At 46.2% G+C, this 26,070-nt stretch overlaps 2 protein-coding genes and 1 long non-coding RNA gene across 6 annotated transcripts; 1 reads left to right on the top strand and 2 right to left on the bottom strand.

Moving 5' to 3' along the window:
- Positions 1-464: 464 nt before the first annotated feature.
- On the bottom strand, positions 465-8,590 carry ADIRF (adipogenesis regulatory factor). 4 transcript variants are annotated; one of them, XM_068689422.1, is made up of 7 exons: positions 8,458-8,590; positions 7,539-7,637; positions 5,291-5,485; positions 4,155-4,260; positions 3,534-3,645; positions 1,700-1,762; positions 465-1,046 (listed from the first exon to the last, which is right to left on the bottom strand). In XM_068689422.1, exons 4-7 carry the CDS (start codon positions 4,185-4,187, stop codon positions 940-942), a joined length of 315 nt encoding a protein of 104 aa, XP_068545523.1. In that variant the 5' UTR covers positions 4,188-4,260; positions 5,291-5,485; positions 7,539-7,637; positions 8,458-8,590; the 3' UTR covers positions 465-939. The 4 variants fall into 4 exon arrangements, with proteins under 4 accessions (XP_068545523.1, XP_068545521.1, XP_068545522.1 ...); XM_068689420.1 differs by lacking the exon at positions 8,458-8,590 and adding an exon at positions 7,755-8,296; XM_068689421.1 differs by lacking the exon at positions 8,458-8,590 and adding an exon at positions 7,755-8,296 and having other exon boundaries at positions 5,317-5,485.
- LOC137859910 (uncharacterized) lies at positions 5,492-9,182 on the top strand. The gene is made up of 2 exons (XR_011098655.1): positions 5,492-6,598; positions 8,290-9,182. It is a non-coding gene; the product is annotated as an uncharacterized lncRNA (long non-coding RNA).
- A 1,222-nt stretch (positions 9,183-10,404) lies between these two features.
- SNCG (synuclein gamma) lies at positions 10,405-23,792 on the bottom strand. The gene is made up of 5 exons (XM_068689418.1): positions 23,293-23,792; positions 19,152-19,193; positions 18,113-18,240; positions 11,809-11,886; positions 10,405-11,207 (listed from the first exon to the last, which is right to left on the bottom strand). Exons 1-5 carry the CDS (start codon positions 23,411-23,413, stop codon positions 11,187-11,189), a joined length of 390 nt encoding a protein of 129 aa, XP_068545519.1. The 5' UTR covers positions 23,414-23,792; the 3' UTR covers positions 10,405-11,186.
- Between the last annotated feature and the right edge of the window lie 2,278 nt (positions 23,793-26,070).

Below are 26,070 nucleotides of genomic sequence, written 5' to 3'. Positions count from 1 at the left end.
GCAAATATTGCCAAAATTGCTTAGCAATGAGAAACATCCAAAGGCAAAGGTAAGAGCACTTACTGTGAATAAGTGGGTAATAGTGCCTTCTGTTGACAAAGGAAAGCCTAAGTGGGCATCCTGTCAGGCTGCAGCCAGGCTCTGATTGCTCAGCAATCAGCAATTTAAAATAAATATTTCCATCTCCCAGGCCAGCAGATTGCCCACTCTGCTCTCCAGCACAGCCAGCTCTAAGCACCAACGCCTCGAGAGCGGGTACCCGCTGTGCCGTGTGTGCTGTACCTGTGACCAGTGCTCAGACACTGCTGCTCATTGCACCTACCTTATGGGACGGTCACTGGCCTCTTTGGGCTTCAAATCAAAAGCAAAAGAGACTGGCAGGACATGGTGCGATCCTTTACTGAAAGCCCAATGACGCAGCAAGAGTACTTTACAAGGTGATATATTTCGGGGAGGCGGAGGGGTGGAAATCTTAATAGTACTTTTTATTTATCTCAATCTGAAAATACAGCAAAATAGAATGAGTGAACAACCGCCATGAAATATAACACCAGCTTAACTTTTGATTACTGAGAGGAAACTTAATTTCATCATGTGAATATTCTGGTGCCCCAGAAAATTAACAGTTTTGCTATTTTTGTAAGTACACTCAACAAATGTGGCAACAATTATTGCACTGTTGTAAGAGCAGGGCAATAACATTGCTGAAGCCTTACGGTCCATTTTGAACAGAACATTGTGAACAGATGTTACAAGATGTGCTAAGAGATGTAATTTTCCTATAGGAAGGATAAGGAGAGCATTCTGCCTTACGATTTTGTACTTGGGGAGAGAGTAGTCATCCAGATCTCAAACAGCTTTCCGTTTTCCACACGCAGGAGTAGGGAGTTGCAGAACTACAATGGATTTGACATGCAATACTGTTTGCTTAAATTAACATTATTTCTTAAGTCCACATTTTTTCCCAAAGCCAGACATGGCTTCTGCAGCTTGTCCAGTTGCTTTTTCTACACCATCCTGTGCTGTCTTGGAAGCCTTATCGATAACTGAAAGAGAGGGACAAAAATTAACAGATAAGCAAAAAGCTTGAAAGAATGCACCATGGTTTAATAGTTATGATGGGAAGGGGAAGTGTGAAAATGTTTACTCTATAAGAATACAGGGATATATCTTGCCAGCATCCAGTGATAAGAAATGAGCTGCCAAAGCTCTGTGCTCGGCGCCCTTCCAGCTTGGATCATTAATGATTGACCCTGGCTGCTGCCTCAGCAGGCACTCGGGGCTGGCCTGGGCTTACCCCTGGGTGGACTCCTGCCCTCGGGGCTGGAGGAGGCGGGATGCATCGCCAGCCTGCTGCATCCTCAGGGAGGAAGAACAAAGTTTTGTCTGCTCTGTTGCTGCAAGTTTTCTCTAAAGGAAGGCAAAGTCTGAGCACGAGGCTGAGTGCCATGCACCAGACACAGTGACCGGGGGCAGGTCATTGGTTGTGGGACATCTGCTGGTGAGCACATGGTGCTACCAAGGGGCAGATCCAGAGATCCTTTCTTTCCCAGGGGTTTTGTGAAAGGCCAAAATTGTCACTGACAGCAGAGGACTGTCATCCTGAGCGTGCCCATGGGACAGGGGGCAATGGGAGCTGCCTGCTGCATGTGTGTTCAGCTGCTCCATCTCCTGTTGACTTGAACCTAATTTCTCATACCTTTCTGGCTGGCATCTGTAATCTGGTTGACTGCATCCTGCGTAGCCTGTCCCAGTGAATTTGCTGTAATTAAGGACACAAAACATACATTTCCATCTGTTCACACTTATGCTCATAGGAGTTACAGGTGTCAGTAGGCTTTCCCTGTTGGTGGCAGGTTATGTCCCTGCCACAGACACGCTGGGGCTGTGGGGTTTGCTCATGAGCACCCTATGAAGTATGGGTGCTGCCAGAGCAGGCTGCTGTGAGATTGTCATCAGCACTTACTGATAGCCGGGCACACAGACGACAGATCAGAAGATAAAAATATGAGGAGGAGATAAAGAAGCAAAGGTTAGCAGGGAGCTTGAATAAGACATGGGGCTTCAAGTTGCTTATTTTGCACTACCCTGGCTTTTATTGGTTTGTACAGATCATTATGATTGGAGATCTTTGACCATCTCACGTGCGTTGTCCCTGCCGGCTGCTGGGTTGTAGTGCCTTTCTTCAAGAAGGAAGAAAACACATTGAACAGAGCAGGACAGGAAAAGGGAGATTTTACAACGATCTCAATGAGCATGAAGAGAAGTAGAAGCTAAAGCAATAACGGATCGGCTCCAGAATATAAAGCACTAAAAGCACAAGACGCAGTGTAGTCTTGTGCTATTGTAGCCAAGCTGTGTGACAGCTTATCAAAGTGGCAGCTACCTTACTGCCTCCGCTAGAAGGTGAACTGATCCCTCAATGCCACGAATACATTCAGGAAGCAGCAAGGGTTATTTCATTTTTTCAGAAAGGAGTACCACCAGGTCTCTGGGCCTACTCTACATTTGCTCCCAGATGTGCAGTACTCTACTCTACCTTATTCCAAGTCTAAAGAAGTCAGTGGAGTCACTCACAAGTTTCAGCTATACTGCAAAGTGCTTGCAGGACCTAAATCCAGCACTGTATTGAATACAAGTTATACCCTCCTAGGAATGGTCTGCACACAAACTCTAAAGATCATACTATAAAACGCTATAGTAAGCTATACACATTTTTATTTTTATGTTTTTAAATTAATTTAAAGGTGAAGCTATTATACTTTGCATTGCAAGGTTGGCTTCCAATGCACAGTGCTAATAACAATAGAGTACTTGGTCCTACAACACGGGAATATTTATGACATATACACAGGCTTTTTAAACCATGTAAAATCTGGTGGTCACCGATAGATAAGACTACAATAGAAACACACTTGTATTATTTCTTACAAACAGCCCATTTCGATCAATGTAGGTATTACTAGAAGGCATTGGTATTCAGGCCAAGTAGCAAACATTCAAGGCCAACTCCAACTCTTGAACAGAGAGCAGCTTAAAAACCACCACAGAGAATGGAAAAAGACCACGCTGAGCAAAGTAAATGCTAAATACAAAAGGTCGTTAGCATTAAAAAAAAGAAAAAAGAAAAAAGGCTCCAACGCTTCAAACCCACCAGGTCTAAGATCTGTTTGGGGAGAGCTGAAGGAGAACCGTGCCCAGCAGTGCCCGCACCAGCTCTGCAGAGGCAGTGGTGGTGCCTGGGCTGTGCTGAGAGCCAGGGCTGGAGCCTGCTCCAGGTGATGGCCAAAACATAGCCCCAGGGATGGAGAGGAAAGGAAAAGCCATGCCCTGCTCTCAGCGTGGGCCTGCCTGCAAGCAGGGCAGCATCTCTTTGTCAGGACCTTTACTGTCCAGTCTCAAATGTTATCTGTTAACAGGAAGTCTAATCAGCTACAATGAAGCTAGAATTGTAGCTTCAGATTTTGGTTTGGGTAAGTGAAAGCAGATACTAACCCCCCTGCAAAAAGACAATGATATTCCATTTTTCTTACCAGCATCTTTTGCTGCACCTTCTGCCTGCTCCTTCAGTCCCTGGAAGCTTTTACTCGACATGGTGGCTCCTGATGCCTCTTTGCAGACCTCTGCTTCAATAAAGTTCAACACCTGGCAATGTACAGCACACTGTGAGGGGTGTCCTGCCCCGTCTGCTTTTATACATGTGCCAGGAGACCTGCCGATGCTTTTGGGGATGATTGGTGCGATGGGTGGAGTTTGAATTTGAGGAATGAGAACTGAAAATCTAAACAGAAAAGACGTTTATTTACCCTTCCCAATGAGAGGGTGTGCCCAGGTGGAGATTTCTGCTTCATCGCTTTGTCTTTGTTTATAAGTGCTTTTTTTTTTTTTTTTAATTCAAAACCAGAAAAAAAATCCTGTTCCACCATAACAGACAGAGAAAACCACTGAGCTAAGCTCCATAAAGAGGTCTGGAAAACTACTACAGAGTTCACCCTAGCCAAGCTGGCTTCCTCCTTCCTTCCTTCCCCAAGTGTTATGGCAGAGCTGAACCTCCTGAGGACAAGCTGCAGCCCAAACTTCATTTAGATTTTAGCAGTTTTAATCACAATGCACTTTTCTGCAATACTTTCTGATTGTGAGGGCTGTAATTTTACCTGTGTTTTCATACGAAAATGCAAATCTGGCATCCTCCCAGTTGCATGTTTGTGTTGGATTGCAAAAAGCCGACATTGTGAAGGCCTTGCCTAGGCTGGGTGACAGCTGGGAAAAAAAGAAAAAAAAAGAAGCTTGAAAAGAATGCACCATGGTTTAATATTTATGATGGGAAGGGGAAGTGTGAAAACGTTTACTCTATAAAAATACAGGGCTTGCAGAGTTATGAAGCCACCTCAGAAAATTCCTGAAATGTCTTACATCATCTTTATTTACTTTGTGAGTCAATGTTACTTTTAAAGCTCACATGAAGCAAAAAAGACAAGAAAAAACACTATTTCCTAGTATGACTTCGTTTTACAGATTTTGTTGGTACAGCAATGTTGTTTAAATTCATTTCCTCATCTAACATCACTACTTAAATAACAGTTTCTGGCTTTAACCTCTGGCATTTCACAGGTTCCTGCCAGCCTTTGAAATTTATGTTTTCTGCCACCAGTCCTGTGCACAAAGAAACTCGGTACAAATAAACCGCTGTGCCTGGGCAGAGCTGAGGGGCAGTGGGTTTGCCAGCTTCAAGGCTCCTCATTACCAGCCTCCAGTGCACAAAGCGCCCTGGTTCAGACGTTCACGCTCATGGCCACATTCATCTTCCTGAGTAAAGCCTTTTTGTTGGGAAATGGGCACAAGAACAAGATACCGTGGATAAACTAGGGTGGGAAGTGACAGCTCTTGTAAGTTCAGTACTTCATTAGTACCCAAGTGAGCAAGAGCAGCAGAAAACAAGCCCAAACACAGACCGCTTCCCTCGGCGGCTTTATTCGGGCTGGCACTGCACAGAGCTCTTTTCAACTTCTGCACTGCTGGCACCGCTCACTTATTATTTCAGACAGCAATCCTCTTTCCTCCAAGACAGGTCAATTAGCATTTAGTTACGCATTCCCATCACATATCTTTCTTGATTCCTCGCTGATTTCTTTTTTCTGATCAATTTTCTTACTTGGCTTTGCAAAAACTCTGATAAAAGACACCAATATTTTGGGGTTCGTGGCAGTTCTTTGACAAAAACACCACCACAGACCTACTTATCTTTCTTGCTCAAACCCGAGAAACTAGCAACAACAAAACCACAACAAACAGGCAGATTTCACCAGTTCTCAGCACCCTCAGCCAGCTTGCTGCCGCCTCGATTAACTGTGTGTGGAGTCGTGCTAGCAAAAGCAAGAAAGAGGCTTTCCAGCGTCCTCCAGGCAGGTTGTCACAGCTCCAGAGAGATGTCCTCCCATCTCTTCTGTGCTCAAGGGCCCCACTGGCTCTGGCTGAGGGAGTCTGCCTGGAAGGGAGAAAAGGTATTTGGATAACATTTGCAACTGAAACATGCTTGTACTGAATATTAAACAAACCCTGTATTGTAACAGTATTTTAGAGGCAGCACAGCAGTATGGCTCCTACCCTGATGTAATCCTTATCATTAATATAACCCTTATCGTTAATATAATTGTCCCAACTACAGTAAACAAATAAATGAATACACAAATCCAAAACCATGTTAAGACAATTACATGTCCCCAACAAAATGACATGGTAAATCATTATAATACAATCCAGAATAGAAGAAATAATCATATTGGGCTAGTGCGTACCCTACCATGCAGAAATTCCAGGTAATACGTGCTCCACCATATCTCCATGGTAGGGTACGAATTAGCCCCACATGATGGGACCAAAAGGTCTGTGCATCAGGTGGCTTGCAGAGTTATGAAGCCACCTCAGAAAATTCCTGAAACGTCTTACATCATCTTTATTTACTTTGTGAGTTAATGTTACTTTTAAAGCTCACATGAAGCATTTAGGACTGATGTTAGGCATACATCAGAGTGCTCAGAAATAAAAAGGATGATTGACATGAGCAAATATGATGACCTGAATTTCATTTGCTCAGGAATTTGCAGCAGTTTGTTCCCGTGTTTTCATTTTGTTATGAATATTGAGACTGCTAATGTAGATCAAATCTATTTCTGCTTTTACCGAATAAGTATTTCTCTAAAGTATTTAGCCTTGTCTTGGCCTCCAAATGGAGTAATATCACAAGAGAAACAGACAGACTATTTAAGGAATAGCAAAAGTAAAAAGGTAACTTATTTCTAATTTTAGATGCATGAACTGTGCAAACTAACCATATGGCTTTACGTTAATTCCTGCAGGATACAGGTCACCTGACAGACGTTTCACCGAGCATCTCCCTATGCATGTTCATGCTGGGCTTGCCGTGGATCTCTCATGAGTGCCCTGGAAGTACCGAGCCCACGAGGTGTGGGTGGCCACCACCAGCCCCCCAGCACCAGCCTGTGCCTGCAGCTGCACTTCAGTGCACTCGTGGTGCCCTGGGGAGCACTCCAAATGCTGTCTCTGCTTCGGTAGGAGTTAAGCTATCCTGAACATCTGGGTGAGCTTTTTCAATAACTTGGCGTCCTCATTAATCCCAGTCTTTGCTTTGACTCTATTGTATGCTTTTTGATAGTCTGCCACCATTGTCAGAGATGATCCATCCCTCTCCTGATGGACCTGACCTGCAAGTACTGTGGGATTGTTCAATTTGCTATTGTCAGCTCTCAACTGTGCTGTCTCAGGAAAAGAAAATCTAGGGGTGGGGCAGGGTACTATAAAGTATTTTGAAAGTTGTATGCCAACACCCTGTGGCCTCTGTGCTCTCAGTCTCTTCAGTTCTCCATGATATTGACCCACTGCTCCAGCCTCTAAGTACACCTACAGCTTTTTACTCCTCTTCCTCCCAAGGACTACCTCTTTCTCAATGGGTTTCCTGGTCTTGGGTTGCACCATTGAGTGTGTCCTAAGGTCAAATCGAAACACCCACAGGTGGAAAGTTGGTTTGGACTTTTGCCCCATTCAGTCCCTAGTATTTGCTGAGACTGCAGACACTCCGGTTAACACCAGCTGTGGCACCAGGTTGTGCAGGCAGAGCTACATGCTGAGATTTCCCCTAACATTTCATGCTATTCTAAAAGTTACTCTATGTGGGTGCATCACTTACATTGCTTGGCCAGAGCTGAGATGTTTCCAGCAGTTAAGTAAATACAATGATGCATCAGGGCTGAAAAGTTTTGCACAAGTCACTCCTGAAGCTAACAAAGTATGTGACATCCAACATCTCCATTTGCTATAAGAGCCTGGCACTAGAGTGGCCAGGATGTGATGATTACCTTAAGAAACAGAACTGTTTGCTGACAAAAAAGATGTAATTATGCTAAGTCAAGTGTTACTCATTTAAAACATCAAGCTAAAGCTGTTCTAATTAAACTAAATTAACCTTCCAGTTCAAATGTAGAAATTCAACTGGGAGAAAAGTAGGTCTGACTGAGTCTTACCTTGCAGGGGTAGTAATGTCCCCCAGAAATCCACAGTCAGGTCTGCTTCAGACTTGAGATTAAAATAAGGCCAGTATGTATGGACTTCTCCTGTAACTCCTGGATTGTCAGGCAATAAAAAAAAAAAAAAAAAAAAAAAAAGTAAAAAAGTAAAAAAAAATAAGTCTGGTCCTTAGATTATAAGAGTTAAAAAGATAAGAAAGCCTGGACTACCACCTTGAGGTCTGGCACAAGGTTGTGGAAGAGAGACCTGGTCCTGCTCTCCCAGGACTGGTGAGGTGCTGAGCTGGGCTCAAAGCTGAGGCGAGGACCACGGGGTGGCCGTGGATATTTTCTAGATACACGGAAAGGAAGAAGAGCCGCAGGTCTTTGAGTTGAATTTTATTTAGGGCGTGCATTATCTAGACATGAAAACTGGGCTTTCTGGTGAAGTGGGGCTTTAAGAAGTCTATTATTACCTGATTTGCATTTAAATTAGCAAGCACAGGTTAAGGCATTCATGAAAGACCCGCTGCTTTCTTACCTGCACACCAGGCAAACCCCTTCGGAAACCCTGGCCTGCGTGTTCCTCAGCCCTTGGCTAAAGCCTGGTTGTGGGGGGACAACCCCCACAAGGACCAGGACCTGCGTCAGAACAAACCACTTGATCAAGCCTAACTCTGGTTTTACACTGAAAGTAAGTTCTGCTGTTACATGGAGGGAAATAAATAAATAAATAAATAAGCCAGCCTTTTGTTGGTCATTGGTACAGTAAAGCTGAACCTCCATGGAGCAGCGGCCGTTCCTGCCTCATGGGACCACCAAGCTCCAGCCAAAAGTAGCGGGGATGGAAGCTGGCCTTGCCACCCCACAGCAGGACTGAATTAACATTTTTTGTGAGAGCAGTGCCACGCTGACAAGGTCCACCTAAATAACTCACAGCATGAGATGTGCAGAAGAACCTCTTGGTCTCCCAGCTCACAGCCCGCCAGCAGAAGACTTCTTTTGGCCTGTTCATCTCCATCAGCGCTCACCTGGGGCAGTGAGGTGGCCGGTGTTTCCCTCAGGCCCCACCATGGGATGTTGTCTGACACATCTCCTCCATGCTCACGCTTTTCAGTTTCTTTCCATTGCCTGTAGTTATGTCTGTGTGAACACCCATTAAAAGCACAGGTGTCCTTCCTACACAGCAAACCAAATAAGTGCATGCAACAAAGCTTAATGAAGTAATGAGGAGACAAGCCCTCAGCTCTTTCACGCAGACCCTTCTCCCTCAGGGGAGGCACGTTTCCAGCTCCCTCACCTCTGTCAGGGCCACTGGGGCTGTGCCCTCCGCTCTCCTCACCCAGGCTGAGGCCAGCCCGAGGCAGCGGCGGGGAGGAAGAGGAGGCTGCCAAGCCCACGCGTGGGCAGGGTGAGGCAGGTGCTGCGGCAGGAGGAAAGGGCACGGCCTGACCTCCTGCCCAAGGCCCACGAACGGCCTTGGCAGCTCCGAGCACGGCTGGGATAGAGCAGGAGTGTGCAGGGGCCAAACCCACCCAGCCTGCCCAGGAAACTGCCCACTGCTGGGAGCAGAAGCAGAGCTTTGGGCAGCATTCAGGTATTTATGCAGTAGTTGGGCAGTGTTTTTAGTGTTTTAAAATCAAGATACAAGTGTGTAAACATCAGTTAAATCATTTCCTTCCCACAGGAAAAGCAGTGCTGCAGCGTCCACAAGTGGCGTGCTGCAGGCCACTCCCACAGGCAGTTACAGACCTCGCTGCTGCAGCGCAGTGCCTCTGCACCCCTCGCTTTGCAATTCCAATTCTCCCTCTTAAGCTGTTCAGAACCAGGGCAAAGCCTGCAAGAGACAACAGGCGTCTGGGGAGTGGCTTCCTCCTTGCTTTGATTTACAATTTGGCTAGGCTGATGTGTGCCCCTACCTTCCCCATGTGCTGGAGCTAGCAAGGGCGCTCAGCTCTACCTTCCTTCTGCCTGGCAGAACATTTTTTTTGCATCACTGTTAAGCAAAGCTTCGGAGCAGGGGGTCTGTTTTCCTGCCTCTCTCCAGTGAGCACTAAGAATAGCCGCTAGCCTCCCACTGCTAAGCATGAGCATCATAACCCCTTACACCCTCTTATCTTGTCCTGAGCTTTTGTTATTTTATGGGCGAATTCTGTAGATGTTTTGCAAGGCATAAGAAAAGAGTGCACATGTTGGATATAAAGCCCTTTGAGGGACGTTGTTATCTCTGCTAGTGCTTTTTTGTTCCCTGCCCTTGTAGAGATCAAACATCTGCGAGGATGGAAATCTGTCACGCTCTGCAAGGCAGAGCTTTATAGATAGCATTAATAAGTGAGAGAGGCTGGTATCTCACTTGCTATGTCCTTCCACGTAGTCCTTCCTACAGCTAGTCTCTCCTGCAGCGCCTTCAGTAGTTATCATTATGCCCCTTAATGAAGGTCAACAGCCTGATTTTGAAGCAGACTAAATCTCTACAGGTTACACTGCTTTCTCTTGAATCCAGGGATGCTCTGCCTATTGGTGGATAAAAGATAATACTTTTAGATCCATACATATGTGTTTTAAAATTATTCTTCAATATTTACAGAAATAAATTTGTAACATTTTTCAGTCCTCCACACTTGTGAATGCAGAAGGTCTCTACTGCCTCACCCAGCAGCTTACCTGCAGACTGCCTGGCTGTGGTAACTGATAGCAGCCCACATGTTCTCATCACACTAATAATTCTCTGACATCTGCCACCACACTCATTTCACAGTAATCCCACCTGCCCGTACCAGCAATAACACACTTTAGATCTCACAGGCTCATGTCCGTCACGTTTCTTTAATCACACACTGGCTGTTCATTGCACCCAGAAGGCTGCAGGATAGGGTTTTCAAGCTCTGGTGTGCATAGGGTAAACAGCAATGAACAAATGCCATCTAAGCTCAAGGTGACTTTCACATTCCTTTATAAAGCACCCTTTTTCCCAATTCCCCTCATGTACAATCTCTTAAACACAAGGGTATTCTTAAAAAGCGTGAAGTCTGTATTTAACTTTATTTACTTTAAAAGTGAAAGTCTTTATTTTTCAACCCTGAGAGACTGAAAGCTGGCCTACCTACGCTGCTGACTTCAGAAATACAAGTTGTCACTATTCCCCATCATTTACGTCATGATCTAAGGCCCTCACGGTCTGGAGATGCTTGTATTTTGGTGGCACACTTGCACAGGAAGAGATCCTCAGTTTGGAAGTACTGACATGTAAACTGTGCAAATAAAACCAACATTTTTTGTTCAAACACTTTTTTATTAGTCTAAAAAAAAATAATAGTAATCCACGATACCTAGAGATCCCAAGTGCCAGTGCAGGTGGACATGGGCCATGGATCAGTGAGCCCCACCAAAACAAACCAGAGCACCAGAACACGCAAAGCTGGGGGTCAGGAAGCCACAAAGGAAATGGAGGGGAGGGGGATCACCCCTGGTCAATGTCACACTTTCCTTATAATCGGGAGCCTGACTTACATTGTACAGTAAGGTTGGTTTATGAGGCAAATGAAAGACAACAGTGCTGAATGCAGTTAGTCTGTGGACAGCAGGACTTCCTTGTTGCAGTGTCAGCTAGTATTTCCATGTATGCTCTTGGGATTCCCTTTTTTGAGCTAGAAGTCATTAAGTTGATTAATTGCCTTCATTTTCACCCTGTGAGAGAAGTAAGAGGAGAACAGTTACATATTTTCACATGGAAAACATATATAAACTGTGGGACAGCCAGGGGTCTTTGGACTGAAGTTGGCAGGGCAATGCCACTTGGGCAGTGTTTGTCCATCTTGTGCAACAAGAGCTCTACTGCCCTAATTCAAGAGCTGGAACCGACCCCAAAACTGATGTTTGGCTTTAAAAGGGCATTGCAGCTAGAGTAGGGGAAAAAAAAATTGAAGTCTGGTTGAGACCAGGGAAAAGCTATTCTGTGTGATGATAAAACCATAGGAAAACATTAGCTATTATATGTGTGTTTACATTCCAAAATAAGCCAAAATCAAGCAGTAGTTGACAATCTGTCACTCGTGGCAACCTCTTGGTCCTTAAAAAGGAAGCGGCAAAACAACCTCTGAGCTCAGCTCTCATTCAATAATTCATTAATAGGGAAACACCAATGGGCTTAATGTGCAGCAGATTCACAATCACCACTGTACAGAGAGCAGAACCCTCCTGGGGAAAAACACCACCACGGAGGACAACCAGGTGCAGCCTCGAGCTGGGGGGCTGCAGGGAAGCCGGGCTGGGGCGTCCGTCTCCTTACCTCTCCGCTGCCTTCTGCGCTCCCAGCTGCAGCCACCTCTTCCGCGGCCCCCGGCTGCTGCGGCGGGGCCAGCTCCTCCTGCCAAGCCACAGAGGAGAAGTTTGGTCTCAGCAGCACGAGCACAGACATCACCCTCAGCTTGGGGGCTGCGCAAACTGGGTCTGAAGGGTACATGTGCGAGTAAAACGCTACAGTGGGGGGTGCGTGTTGCTCTGAATCCATTTTTTGTGTAGCTTATTAGAGAGGAGGCCTAAGAAAAAGCAATTTGATTTCCTGCAGCCTGCCTTAGGTTCTACCATATGCGATATCAGTTCTTTTCCTGAGGTTTTATTTTGTGTCACTGAGATCAAAGATGATTTTGACCCTTTCTGTTTGAAGAAACTTGGGAGAAACAAACTTACGCGGAGTACGATCATGCTCAGCCTTCCCCCATGTTATCCCATTTACCCTAAGCACTGGTTGCACAGACAAACTAATTTTACATAGAAGCGTTGTGGAGCATTAAGATAAAATTTTATTATCAAAAGACAAGCTTTTCTTTATGTTTGAAATCCAAACATTTTTGTAAGCACTTTTTTTTTTTTTTTTTTAGCTACTTCCCCACATCTTTCAGCTACCTTCCCATTCAAAGAAAAAGAAAAAAAAATATTACCGGAAATTACTTTAAAAGTGATTTTTACCACATGAGAAGAAAAGACACAAATCCTGAACATGGTGGATGTGCACAGCAGATGCACAGAGAGCAGAGATGCACTTTTATGCAATTGGCATAGGTCATCGGCAAGAGCAGGAGGAAGCAGAAATAACAGGGCCTCTATGGAACAGCAACACATCCCTGGGGAACAAATTAAAAGGCTTCCCTGGAGTCTGTCTCTACATCTGCGAGTGCTTTCCTGCTTTTTAGGACTGCATCTGGATGAAAATGCTATTAGGTACCCTTCACTTCTACATGTGTCCTTCCTGTCCCATCACAACCGCTCTCAGCAGTGGGAAACCAACACTGCTGCTCTTAGTACTGAATTAGGAAAGAAGACGTGATGTGAAATTAAAAGAAAAAAAAAAAAAGCGTGTATTTCACAGTTATGAGTATTAAGCAGATCCCTTGAAAATTTAAGCAGGAAATTGAACTTCACGTTCTTTGTAAGAGATGGAGCCACCTGGAAAGACAATCGCCAAAGTACCAGTGGCGGCCCAGAAATCATTCCCACTGCAGCTTTGGGAATTCATTTCACCCAGCTCCTGAGATCTGACTTGTTTGTTTGTAAATAGAGCCTTGCACCGGGGGTGGCTCCATATGATGCGCGCAGAGGGATTTTTTCCCTAAGAAATGTGTGCTTAGTTTGTATTGCATTGCTGGCTGAGGTGATTATTGCCAGCATTGGTCTGGCCTGCGCCAAATGAGCCCAGGCACTCCAAAAATATTAAATCGTGCATGTGATGGAGATCTATATTCCAGCATAGCAGGGAGCTGAGGAGATCCCTCCCTCAGGACCCTGTTCAGGAAGCTGCACCTGAGTGAGGGGCGCGCTGCCGATGCCCCGTTGAGCCCCTGTGCTGCCTGGTGCATCCCTTACGTTGTGCTCTCTGTCAAGACTGAGTTACAAAGGGTAGGAGTGACTCACCCCTCTATTTATAGAAAGGGAAGCAACCATGCTTTCTGAGAGCTTTCCTAAGCAGTGGCGGCAGGAACCAGCACAATTGCAGGATGAAGAGGTGTCAGTCTGTGTTAAGGATTTCTCCTTGCAGCCTTTTTCTCACACGCTCCCCACCCTGCCCAGAATAGCCAGCACTAGAGGAGGACCGGCTGCATTCTTCAGCTGGGTGTTAGCTGGCCGGGCTTTTGGTGACTAGCCAGTAAAACAATACATACAGGGGGCCACGTGCTGTAAGGGGCTTCGCGATGGATGAGGAGCCAGAGATTCACAGGTACCAACCCCAGCTGTAACAGCAATACGCAGTGTGCTGCTGGGCACGAAGGCAGGGGTGAAAATCCAGCTTCTCATGAAGGACAGCAAGAGCTTTGACATTGCTGCCAGTGTTCATCCTCTAATTAAAAGGAATAAAATGTTCTAAGGGAAAGGCATGTTGCAACCATGACGTAACCCGTTAAATGTTTCTCCTGTTCTTAAACGACAACCAGATAATTATTTTTTTCCTCAGAAATATATTGTCTTAGAAAAATCATTTAAAATGGGAAAAAAAAAAACTCATTGTGATTGGTATGGGCTGTTTTCTACTTTCTGGGGGACGGGTGTTGAATTGTTTTGGCTAGAGTAGAGAGACAATGATTTAACATAATAGTTGAATGAAACAAAACCTTAGGATTCATTACAAGAATACTACATAGATTTTATATATAGATGCATATAGAATATATACACTATAGCAGATTTTTGTAAACAATCTCTCTCAAAGGTATGAACCATGATTATCTGTTCAGTTATCACTCATGAAAAACAGAAAAAAATAGGACCTGCCATTTCTAAAAGCTCCTGCAGAGTTGCATAGAGCATACTATCCATAGGCCTCTGGGTTTGGATATTTTAATATGTTCTGTAAAAACAGATTTTAAAAATTCACAGGTTTTGCAAATCAATTATTTACAATTTGATTCTCTGTTTCTACATTTCTCTATAGAATAGATTTCTGTTCATCTATATTGATTTCTGTTTTACAGGTTCTGTGAAATTCCTTTCTTCAGCTCACACTTGGAGCTGTATGCTTCTCTGTTTGTACATGAAATTGAATTCATATGTTTATCCATATTATGCTTTAGGCATTTTTTTTTTAACAGCCCCGCAAATTATGAGATAAATAGGGAGATAATCCTGATAAAGTTAAGGAGGCAGACTCTAAATGCTGGATGCTGAAATATGAGGTACCAAACACACAAATTCACTGGCAAGCAAGATTATTTGATATAAATAATTATTATTTTAAAGGTGTAGAACCACAGAGGTGCACTGGCAACCTACCCTGCCACAAATCTAACAGCCAGCCACGGGACATCAATGGCATGAAGCAGAGAAGGGCTCGGCCCCTTGCAGCAGCAGAGCACCTCGTGCTAGGGCACAAGTAATGCTGTTGGGCAGCCTTACCGAGTCCCCAGAAGCCTGTGAAGGGACTGTGGGGGGCTGCCTGGGGCTGAGCACAGTGGGACAATGCCGACAGCTCTGGCTGAGGGTCTCCCAGACACCAAAGCAAGCGCAGCCTCCCCCTGGCACTGTGGGTGCGCAGGCCCAGGCGAACCCTCTGGGTGGTAGGGTTTTCATCTTCCTCACAGCCAGGCTGTTGAAGGGTTTCCTGGGGCTCTTATACAAATAAGACATTTTTTTATTGTATTTCAAACATTATCTGGCAGGATGGTCAGGGCACAGCCCTCAGGCAGGAACATGCTTGCCAAGCCTTGTGGAGTTCAAAGCCTCACGGGTGCTACTGACCTCCTGTTCTGCACGGGACAGGCGTGCAACGCCTGGGTGCACAAGTGAGAAAAGAGCACAGGCTGCATGCTGAGCGGCCCTGTCAGCTTCTGCTTGTAATTCCTCTGGTGCAACCATCTTCACAAGCAGAATTAAGTACACGTACACGAACTGCTCCTATCCAAAACGCAGCGGTTATGAAAGCTGCAGGCTCGGGCACGGCACATGTGCACCAGACCCAGCCCAAGGAGGAACAACGGGAGCCACAAACACACCCAGTGCTTGCACAGAACTGACACCTGCCAAAATCGTCCATGGAGCGAGAGGGAAAATGATCAAAACCAATTTAGCATGGCAGAGCTACGAGGTGACAACTAAACCATATGAAAACTGACAGGACAAATAGATGTAAAGGAAAGACTGAGGTGGAGGGAGAACTGCGGGGAAGCATTAGCTGCTGGGGAAATTCCCCCATCCCCAGGGATTTTTGGTGTGCGTGTGTGAGCCTGTGTGCTTAGGCACACGTGCTCGCTCCCAGCCACACGGTGTCTGCAATGCAGCAAACTTTGTGCTGTGTCATGCAGACAAACAATTAATCCTCTTCTCAGACAGGGATATTTAATGGGTGGTTATCTCACCGAAATCCCTCAACTGTCTACTGCAGGGACTGAGATGGGTACACAGCCACAGACAAAACCCATTATTGATGGGTCTTACTCCTTTGCAAATCAGAAAAATACGTGGAGTGTTTATAATCTTTTAACTTAAATATATTTTAAAAACTCCTCACAAACTGTTGGTCCTTTCACGTACTCAGTTAGCAGTGACCAGGGCAGCAACAAAGCCCTACTGTGCTGTGCCAATGCCACCAGGAAGAGCTGGGTTCTTCCAAGCCTACGCACTCCCATAAGCCAAAGTCACCATTTACTGCACCCGTGCTGCTCAAAGACCCCATGGCGGCAGCCCAGAGCAAAATGTAACGATGAATCTCTCCTCCTTGCTCGTGGGTGTCTGTCACTGGCACCAGCTGTCAAACATGCAGATTAAATGTCCACAAGCCACCCGTAATCGATACGAATACTGGGAACGTGCCTCCTCGGCCACCCGGCTCCTGCAGCACTGCTCACTGCCCCCACCTACCCACACAGACCCTCGCACAGAGCAGCCTCGCCATACAGCCAGCAGGGAGCTATGCTGGGGGCAGCTGAAGACAAAAGCAAGACTTCGGCAGCTGTTCTGTGCAGTAGAAAAGAAGGACCAGCTGGACATGGACAAGTCTCAGGACGGGACACAACAGCTATCCCAAACTTCAGGGCTGGAACACTTGCCTATAATCTCAGGATTGCAAGGTTTTCACAGTACGTATTCCATTTTTAAACATCTAACTGCTATCCCTTTTCTGTTTTAGTGCATCTCTAATGGGTCTCAAATGCATTACAGTGCCCCGTGCTGCTATTGGCAACCTCTGGCTGCATTTCCATTAGCAAACTGAGCAGCAAGGTAGGCACAGGCCTGGAGAGAAAGAAAGCAACTGGTGCAAGAGCCCAGCTTCCAAGCCTCCCCTCTGAGCAGCTCTGGCCCCATAGCCATCAGCCCACTTGCAGCCAGGACACGCTCGGGGTGCGTTCAGAGCACGGGTGCCTCGCTGGCACAGCTGAAGTATGGTGAGTGAGGATGACTGGCACTCCTAATCCAAACTGAACTACAGCACCAGAGTAGATGAACCCCTCTCTTTCACAAAAAATAACTTTTTTTTTTCCTTCCATTTATTTCTCCTGTGACTTGTTTGCTTTGCTCCCCCCCCCACCCCATTTTCATTCTGCTGCCCACCTCTGCTATTTGGCATGACACCGTGATATTGTATCAGAAGCAGTTTCCTGGCTCCCTCCTGTACGCTGCCCTTTGGCATGACACATCCTACATTTTTTTCCTCTTGATCAGCCCCCATTTTAACTCTAAGCAGGCGGGTATCGACAGAAGGTGCCAAAATGACAGTTCAGAAGCCTAATGCTGTGGAAAACTTGCCTATTGCTGCTCAGCCCTAGCCAGACGTGCAGGCAGCTCAGGTCTGAATGACAGACCTATGCCATCAGCAAATTCTTACCTCTCCAGGGCCAACCACCCTTGTGCTTGGTCACTCAAAAGGTACAAGAAGTTGCCCGCTCCTGCATATGGGGGATATATTTGCAGTCCTGCAGCCTAGCTGCTGGTTCCTGGAGCAGTAGAGATTAACCTTATACCAAGGGCTTAGCAGATCTTCTCTATCTGCCCTTTCTGCATGTTCACAGGACATTTTGCATCACGGTGTAGCTGCTGTTCTCCTCTTTTGTTAGGCTATTCTCAGGATTTACGTGGTGTGTAAAAGCCCCATTTCACATCACAATGTGTTTACTTTCAGGTCAGGAAATTCATCAGCCAACTGTCTGAACAATTAAACCAAATTTGGCCAGCTTTGCTTTGCTTTGATTCTGGGTTTGGGTGTTTTGTGACTAATCTGGCTCACGTCACTATCAGCGCTATTGAATGCAGCTCTGAAAAGAGGGCAAAAACAACCAGGCTTACCAAAGAGCTGCCAGCCTTGTGGCTCCTGAGGCTCTTTATACCATAGCGATGGTATAAGTGTCCCACAGGGGTTGTGGAGTCTCCATCTGTAGAGATAATTGACACCTGACAGGACACAGTCCTGGACTACTTGCTCTTATCCTGCTGTCACTGACGTTATGGGACTCAGACTAGACGATTCTGTGATTGCATATTAAGTATTTTGTAATAATATAAAGCATTATTTAATAACAGATATTGCTGAAAACCTTAAATAAGTGAAACCATAAACTGCAAACATTTGCAGATAATTTAAGCAAAATCCAAAGAAGACACAAGGATACCTTTTTCACAACTCCTGTAGTAGCCACGATGGTCTCTGCTCCTTCTACCGTCTTGTTTGCCACTGTGTTCACGCTGGCTACTACAGCTTCTCCCACCACGTTGGCCTGCTCCTTGGTCTTCTCAGCAACTGGGATTTCAACAGCAGCAGAAAGTCAGTGAGTGAGGCACTGTTAAAAGGCTGCCAAATTAGCTAGGACAATAAAACGGTTGCATCAAGGTAAGGGAAGGAATCAGCTCTGTTACAGACTTTATTTGGATTTTATTTATTTACTTATTTTTAATAGGAGAGCACATCAGAATTTAGAGCATATGTGTGAGGGCTTTGTCTCAACCAAAATGCTGCTCAGGGTGCTGCAGGTGCTGAAGCCATCATGGGTAACTGGGGAGTGAAAAATTCATTGTAAAATGATAAGAGATAATTGAGCAAATAAAGTATTTTGGATTTCATACTGTGTATGACCTCTCTCCAGGTATCTTCTATTTGTCTGTTCTGTTTAATGTAATACAGCTGGGTAGAAAGTCAGGAAAGTCAGTCAGGAAATTCTCCGCAGAAGGGATCCATTCACCTCTCTTCAAGGCAGTCCAGACCATTCACTGCCTCAGAGCTTGTGGCTCCCAGAAAGGTCCCTGCGGGCCACTGGCAGGCCACTGTACCTGGCATGAGTCCCACAGAGCACAGCCGTGCCCCAGCAGGAGCTGAAGCAGGCACAGCCCCCTGCAGGCCACGCAGCACGTATGCCTTTGTGAAACGCTGAAACTGCTGTGAATCAGCCCAGTCGGCCAAGGAACATTTGTTAGATGTGGTGTGGTTTGTTTTTTTTTGTTTTTGACCTGCTCTGCTGATTAAATATTTTCTCCCATCCATGTGCACTGCAAATGCCAGACCCTGAACCCTTGCTCCTGGCAAGCGCTATCCATTCATCAAATGGAAGGTCACACAGATCAGTGGTGCTCCCCAGAGACCTTGCATTTGGCCTTATCAAGGGCTACAACAACCCATTACAGATTTCCACATCTCCCCCAGGGCTGTGCACTTACCTGAGGTTACGCTTTGCACTACGCCTTCCTTGGTTTTGGTACCTGTGAAAGGAAACAAGTGGTCAGTCAGTGTTATCTAGCAAAGAACCTCTGGTGTCTGGATGTGGGTGGCTTTTTGGCCTTCTGAGGCATGGGGGGGGAGCCGTGGTACTGCTGGCAGCTCACACAGCCTGCAGAAAGGGTTGGCTTCCTTCCCCAGAGAAGCCAGGGGGTACCTTAGTGCAGGCAGTTGGGTAACTCCAACCACCCGTGGGCTGGAGATGCCCAGACTTGAAAAATCTTGATTCTAACAAGATTAAGTATGAAAAACCTGTCCCTGGCGTGCTTCCAAATGAACAGAACAGTTGAGTGGAGGTAAGTCAATGTTAGGCTAAGAGTCAAAACAAACATGTACTGGTAAAATCTCGCTTATTTCACTCTTTCAAATGGAATTACACCCAGGACTCTCTCCTGCCTTTCAGCAGGGTATTGGGCTGCAGTGGTCATTTAAAGGTTTGCCCCATACTTTTAATAGACAGTCTGGAGAAACTTAAGGCTGACTACAACACAGCCACCCACCTACTATGGACCTACTGCCTGGATTCCCACTTCAGTGCCTCGGACCAGGCGGTAAGTGCTGCTGGTAGCAATAAACAGAATGCAGATGTTTGTATATACAATTACAAATATACACCATGTATATGCTTATGTTGTAACTTATCTTGCTGTTCTCAAGGCAGAAAAGCTAACAGGATGTGAGGCATTCAGTTTACAACAGAAGTAGCCCTTGAGGAATAATTAATCCCCACGGCTTTCCTCCAGGCATGAAATGACCTGCTGTACGTCCCTTCTGCTTGCGCGCCGCAGCACGTATGTTATGTGGAATCACGCAGGGGATGGGCAGCCCTCACCCCCAATAATTAGATGTCATTTCACAGTAGGGAAAAAACACTCCAAAAACAAAAAAAGGACCAAATCTCTCTGTTCGAAGTTGAATACACACACGCCAAAATGTTCCACTGACTCCTTTGTGCTGCCTTTTGTACGTCATCTGTACCTATGCAGACTCCTTTCAAGTTTTCCATACTAACAAAACAAAATGGTTTTTATGGCCAGGTTTCAAAGCGATAGAAATACAGAGTGAGTCAGACCTTTAACTCCAGTGGTACTGGAGCATCCCCGGGTGTGGTGGGAGAAGTCAGCCACACCTCGTTCCCATTAACAGCCTGAAAACCAAAACAGGTGCAGGGCCCTGATAACAACAGCCTGAGCCCAGTTCTCTCCTGCCTGCCTGATATAATGGTATGTATTATTGAACGTAATTCTCAATTGTTAATTTATTTTGGTGGCTGCAGTGGTTGCCTAGGGCAGAACAAAGCTGTCCTGCTACAATGTGCCCTGAACATTTCCCTCCACCCTCCCAAACTGTGATAAAACTGAAGGGATGAAACGCTCACTTTGTGCTTGTTACGGCTGCAGACTGCATCTACTAATGATGCAGATGCTATGCGCGCACTGCTGTGAACTGGATTTTAAAATGATGTGCATGAGAGACAAGTGTGCACAGATGCACAGCAGTGAGCAGAGCAGCTGCACATTGCATTTATGCCATGAACATGAGCTCCTGGATGGGCCGGGTGCACCAAAATCAGTTCAGATGGAGGCCTGAGGTAAACCAAGTACTTAATTTGCTGTCCTGGCCTCAGCTTTGCATTAAACATAGCAAGACAAGAGCTGTACTTCTGTACATTTATTTACACGGCTCTTGGTTTAAACGCAGGTGGCACTGTTTGTGATAGAGACACAGGCAGAGGAAAAGCACCCGAACACATTTCGGGCAGGAGCAAGAGCAGCAGGAGGTGCTGCTGCCTGCAGCCCGGGGGGAGCCGGCCGCGCCCCGTGACTCAGCCGCCAGCTCCACATGCGGGCCGACCTTCCGCCAAGCGCCCCTGCCAGCACCCACAGCTGCTGAATCAGAAAGCGATCACCTGATGCTCAAGCTCATTTCACTCCTTAGTCCTCACCTGCGGCTGGTGTACACGGAATTAAGCGTTCATGCATCCTGCCCCCTCTGCAGGAGTGCTATGAGTCATCCTTGGGTGCTCTGTGCTGCAGGCGCAGGGCCAGGCCCGGGGTTCTGCCACGTGCGTGACAGAGGGGCTCTGGCAAAGCAGAAGTGCTTCTGAATGCCAATGTTAAATTACATTAATGACTGTGTACTCATTCCTCTGATGCAACGTCGCATTGTCTTCATGAATTAACCTTAGCATCACTTATCCCCCATGTAACCCACCCCAGGCAGCAGCTGACCAAACTGCCCACCTGCATTGTCCAAGTGAGACCCCCATCGATGCCCGGGCAGCCACCACCCGGGGGAGGACAGAGTTTGGGCAGAGGCTGCTGACTGATTTCTCCCACTGCATCTCACTCAGGGGTGCACAGGCTGAGGATGAGGCCATGTGGCTCGGGGACAGCAGAGGTGGCAGCACAGCACCCGTGGGTACCCCATGGCGAGTGTTTTGTTCTGGTGGCTCCATCACAACCTGCTGGGACACGGCTGTGCCCGGGAAGAGCAGTGCAGGTCTCTGATTCACCCTTCATGTGGCACACGGAGAGACAAGGCATCGTGCACTGTGTGCTCATCACTAGTTTTAATGGCTATACCTGGCCTCTGCCTTCTCTGCTCATTTATAAAGCAGATCTGTGAGCTAATCAGCATCTGGCCTTTGCTGCTCATGTCCGTGAAGGACCAAGTGTTGTTCAGTGCATGACAGGGCAGAATTGGTGGTATACAAAAGGAAAACAAACCTCCTAATCTCTACCTTGATCCTTACTTGATCCTCATTCAGTCATTTTAAGGCTTTTAGAAAATAATACTGAAGAGGCTGCAATCACACAAGCAGACTTCATACTTTGCCCCATGGCTATGTGAAAATGGAAAACAGGTCGGAATATGGAGACATAAAACACTGCCAAAAGCAGATGCGAGGAATTAGGTATAAAAATTCAGAAGAATCCTTTCTGACATTGCTCAGACCAGGGAGCAGCAGAAGCAATAGGGATGCCACAGTTTGACACCTAGACATGACATTTCACAGGCTGGTGTTTCAATTACTGTGGTTGGTTTAATTATTTACAGGGATGCTGTTTACTTTTCTTCTTGCAAGTCAGATTCAAACCGAAATGCGAACCATTACGCATGTTCATTTACAGCATACCAATAGCTGAGTGTTTAGAAATTAGGGATAAAGACATTATCAGATCTGCTGCACAAAAAATGAATATTTCATTTCTAATTTATATGTGTACATATATACGTACAGCTACTGTCAATATAGCTGTTTTAAATACAGTAGCTAGATACAGCTGTGGATATTGAAGCATGACAGCAGAAAGAGTCTGCACGTAAACTTTCCTTCTAAAAAAACCACCTCCCTCATCCAGCAGATATAAAAGCTGTACAAGGGGCAGCAATAAGCAGCAGGGTAATCAGTCTTGGGAACTGAGGCCTTTGCAGCTTTGATAGCACCTGTGGTATCTGGCCACCCAGCCATGAAATTGCATGCACTGGCTAGTGCAGGTACTGGGTCCCAGGGGTGACCTTGAGCTGGGAGGTTTAATCGAGAGATTTCTGGGCAGGGCAGAGGACGCAGAGCCTTCCCGTTGTGCACAGTGAGTTAGGGTGTCTCTCGTAAAGTGAGATGAATGTGTGCACAGGGAACAAAGCAGGCCGGCAAACAAGGGAAGGATTTCAGGACAGAAAGGTGCGCTTGCCCTGACACTGACACTGCTGGTGGCCCTCAGGGACCGGTCAGAATGCAGCAGGAGGTGCAGCAGGGATCGAGCAATGCCCTGCAAGTCCCCGCCAGCAGCCCCAGCACAGACCCGCCACCCAGGTGCATGCTGCTCAGCACCATGCCAGTGCTGCCTTCCCCAGGCAGCAGCAGTTCCTATGCCTAATTGGCAGTTGGGGAAACTGAGGCACGGGGTGGACATGGTATCCTAGGCTTATACAGCTCTGTGACAGGGCTGTGGACATCACCCAGACCTCCTGATGTTCACTCCTAAGCTCCAGCCACAGAATAATTTCCCCAGACTTTCTCAGAGACAATCTACATGGCAGTTCATGCTCAAATGCGGATAAAAAGCAGCTCTCTCTTACCTACATACATCACACCTTCTTTAGTCTTCTCTGCAGCCTCTGTCACTCCCTGCTTGGTCTTTTCTGCAGCAGCCACCACACCTTCTTTAGCAATGGAGAAACCTTTCTTAAAGACATCCATCCTTTTTGCTTGTTCGGGTACTACCTGGACGATCTGAGTGAGGGGCAGCAGCAAGCAGCACCTCGAGAGGGAGACTGCAGTCTGCAACCCTGCCCTTGCTGGATGCTCGCTTTCCCTGCCAGTCTCTGTCTTTGCTCTTATTCCTCTGCTGGATGAGGACGGTGTGTCAAACCTCGCAGCCTTTGCTGGCTCTTATTGATGAAGTGCACTGCAGAGTAGCCAATGCCTGTGAACAGCTGATACTGAAATATTAATGATATGGATCTGCTTGGTAAGATTTAAGAAGGGAGGGGGAGAGGAGGACAGAGGTACATAAGGGACTTACTGGAAATTTTCCAGATAGCTAAAGCTTTTAAAATACGCTGCAGTGCTCTCACTCAAGGATGCTCTCAAGCAAAGAGGGAGAGGTTTTAGCTAAAGAGCTGAGATCCCGAAAGTGCCTCTGCCAGGGGCTGCAAGCACAAGCTCTCATGGGTTCCCAGGAGGTAGAAAACATGTAAAGTGTTTGCAACAAACCCAACAGGGTCAGGTCTCTTGGTCTAGCCATTACCAGAACCCATCCTGCACAAAACAGTAACAAGAACATTACTTCTAGTAAGCACAGATAGGAAAGGGGAACCAGCTAAAGGTTGGTGCCAGAGGGAAGGGGGCTGGAAGTCCCATGAGCCACATCCTTAATGCCTGATGCTGGTCCCCAAGGCATGGAGTACAAATGATGGTTTTTGCTGATCTGCATGTCCTGTTACAATGGTTTTCTTCTGAAAAACCTGGTGGCTGTTGGGGGAAATCCTGTTTCCTCTTTGTTTCTCGGGGTGGCTGTAGGCAGAGCTTGGCCAAGCCGCTGCAGAAGCAGCCTCAATGGAAGGATTGGTGGAGGAAACCTTGCAGCCTGCACCCCCAAAAATGCTCCCCTCCTCAAGGCCTCAAAATATCAAAAATAACAAAAACAAACAAACAAACAAACAAACAAATAATAATAATAATAATAATAATAATAATAATAATAAAAACAGCAAAAATATCAAAGCACATGATCGTTAATCACAGCTGGATATCCTAACATGCTTAACAATATAGCTTATTTTTTGCTTGTTTGTTTCTGAAATTGCCCCTAACTGGCCCAAATCAGCTTTCCTCTCACTAGCAAACTGAAATTGAACAGAAGCGAGTGTGAAATCAAATACCAGTACAATGAGGTGGCATTTTGCTCCTGGTGCCATACCTGTAGCTGTGAAGCCTCCCTCTGCACACACAGACCCTGGCCAGCTCTGTCTGCTTTCCTTCCCCAGGCAAATGGAGAAGGAACAACCAAGGCCCAGCAGTGGGATGGGGGCAGCACGCGGACGGAGCTCAGGCTGCTGAAGTCAGCACATTTCTTTAGGTTTTGGGAGTGCTGTCTTACTCCATACTGAAACAACCGAAAGACTAGACTGTTGGTCTGGAAAATAAGATACAGATTTCTTGGTCTTTTCCTTACCACTGGTTTTCCTTGCTGATAAAGCACAAATCCCAATTCAAATATAGAGGAGCTAAGTCTCTGACAGACTAAATAGACTAATAAACTTGCCAACTGTTAATTCAAACAAACAAACAAAAAAATCCCATGCCAGATTCAGCGGAATGGACCACAACTCAAAATGCTCAACCCCCAGGGTATTCCATGGGGACATCTAGCCTGATAAGGCTGTGAGAAGTATATTTTGATTTTGCTAAGCTATTGTTCTGTCACTGGAACTCGTACAATTAAATGCTACATATTTGGCATTGTTATAGAAGTTAACAAATACATGAAATATCAACCCATCCTGCACTATCCAACATGAGTCATCACCAGACTGCATCAACCCACATTTGAGTGGGATACTCCTTTCCTGCCTTCTCCTCTCCTGATGACCTTCAGACAGAACTCACAAGAGGTATTTAAAACTCTCTGGATCACTCCCAAGACAGCAGGCAGCTTGCACAGGCATTGTTTTACCTTGAAACACTTTTAGGAAAGCTCTGGACACAAGACAACATTGTAGGTGACCTATATAGGGCAAGCATCTATAGCAGTTCCTGAACACTGGCCACCCCATGGCATTTGTACCCCACTTCTACTCTAAGCCAAGGATTTAATCTTCATTTGTTGCCAGTCCTGCCTCAGGTGAGCATAACAGCAGGTTAATTTTATGCCTGAAAAATTGTTCTTCCCTTGTAGTAGATAGAACAACTTAATCAGCTGCTAGAGAAGAGTTAGGAGTTCCTCCAAAGGGCAGTTCAGAGAACCCAAGCTCCTACATTGCACCCTGTCTGGTGGCAGCCTGTTTCTCCCTGTTACCTACCGGGGACATAGTGCAGAAGCCAGCTAAGACAGGCATTTCTGAGGTACCTGGGCTGCAGTCAGCTCCCAGTTGTTTCTACTTTGCTTAACGCGTACCACTTTGTGAAGTTGTACCTCACAAAACTCAGTGGATCTGCAGAATACCAAAGAAAGCCCTGTTTCATCTCTGTAATGACAAACTGATCAAGCTGATATTCATTTAAAGTCTGAATTCTGCTGGGTCAGGCTTGCCCACTGGGGGCTCTTGCTGTGTAACACCACCGCTCTTTCTTGACAGTCTCCGAAAGGTGCTGATCCCACATCCCACACACCACAGCTCTCCCTGGGGGTAACG

Source organism: Anas acuta, chromosome 7 (genome assembly GCF_963932015.1).
Source record: "Anas acuta chromosome 7, bAnaAcu1.1, whole genome shotgun sequence".
In the NCBI taxonomy this organism is placed as follows: domain Eukaryota; kingdom Metazoa; phylum Chordata; class Aves; order Anseriformes; family Anatidae; genus Anas; species Anas acuta.
This window is presented reverse-complemented; position numbering and strand designations above follow the sequence as displayed.

Excerpts from the sequence above, each read along its gene's own strand:
- ADIRF (XM_068689422.1), bottom strand. The coding sequence starts at position 4,187 with ATGCCAGATTTGCATTTTCGTATGAAAACACAG. Across the intron at positions 3,646-4,154 it reads ATTTTCGTATGAAAACACAG|GTGTTGAACTTTATTGAAGC; the intron begins GTAAAATTACAG and ends GTACATTGCCAG. Across the intron at positions 1,763-3,533 it reads AGGTGCAGCAAAAGATGCTG|CAAATTCACTGGGACAGGCT; the intron begins GTAAGAAAAATG and ends CCTTAATTACAG.
- SNCG (XM_068689418.1), bottom strand. The coding sequence starts at position 23,413 with ATGGATGTCTTTAAGAAAGGTTTCTCCATTGCTAAAGAAGGTGTGGTG. Across the intron at positions 18,241-19,151 it reads AGTGCAAAGCGTAACCTCAG|TTGCTGAGAAGACCAAGGAG; the intron begins GTAAGTGCACAG and ends TTGAAATCCCAG. Across the intron at positions 11,887-18,112 it reads CTACAGGAGTTGTGAAAAAG|GAGGAGCTGGCCCCGCCGCA; the intron begins GTATCCTTGTGT and ends GTGGCTTGGCAG.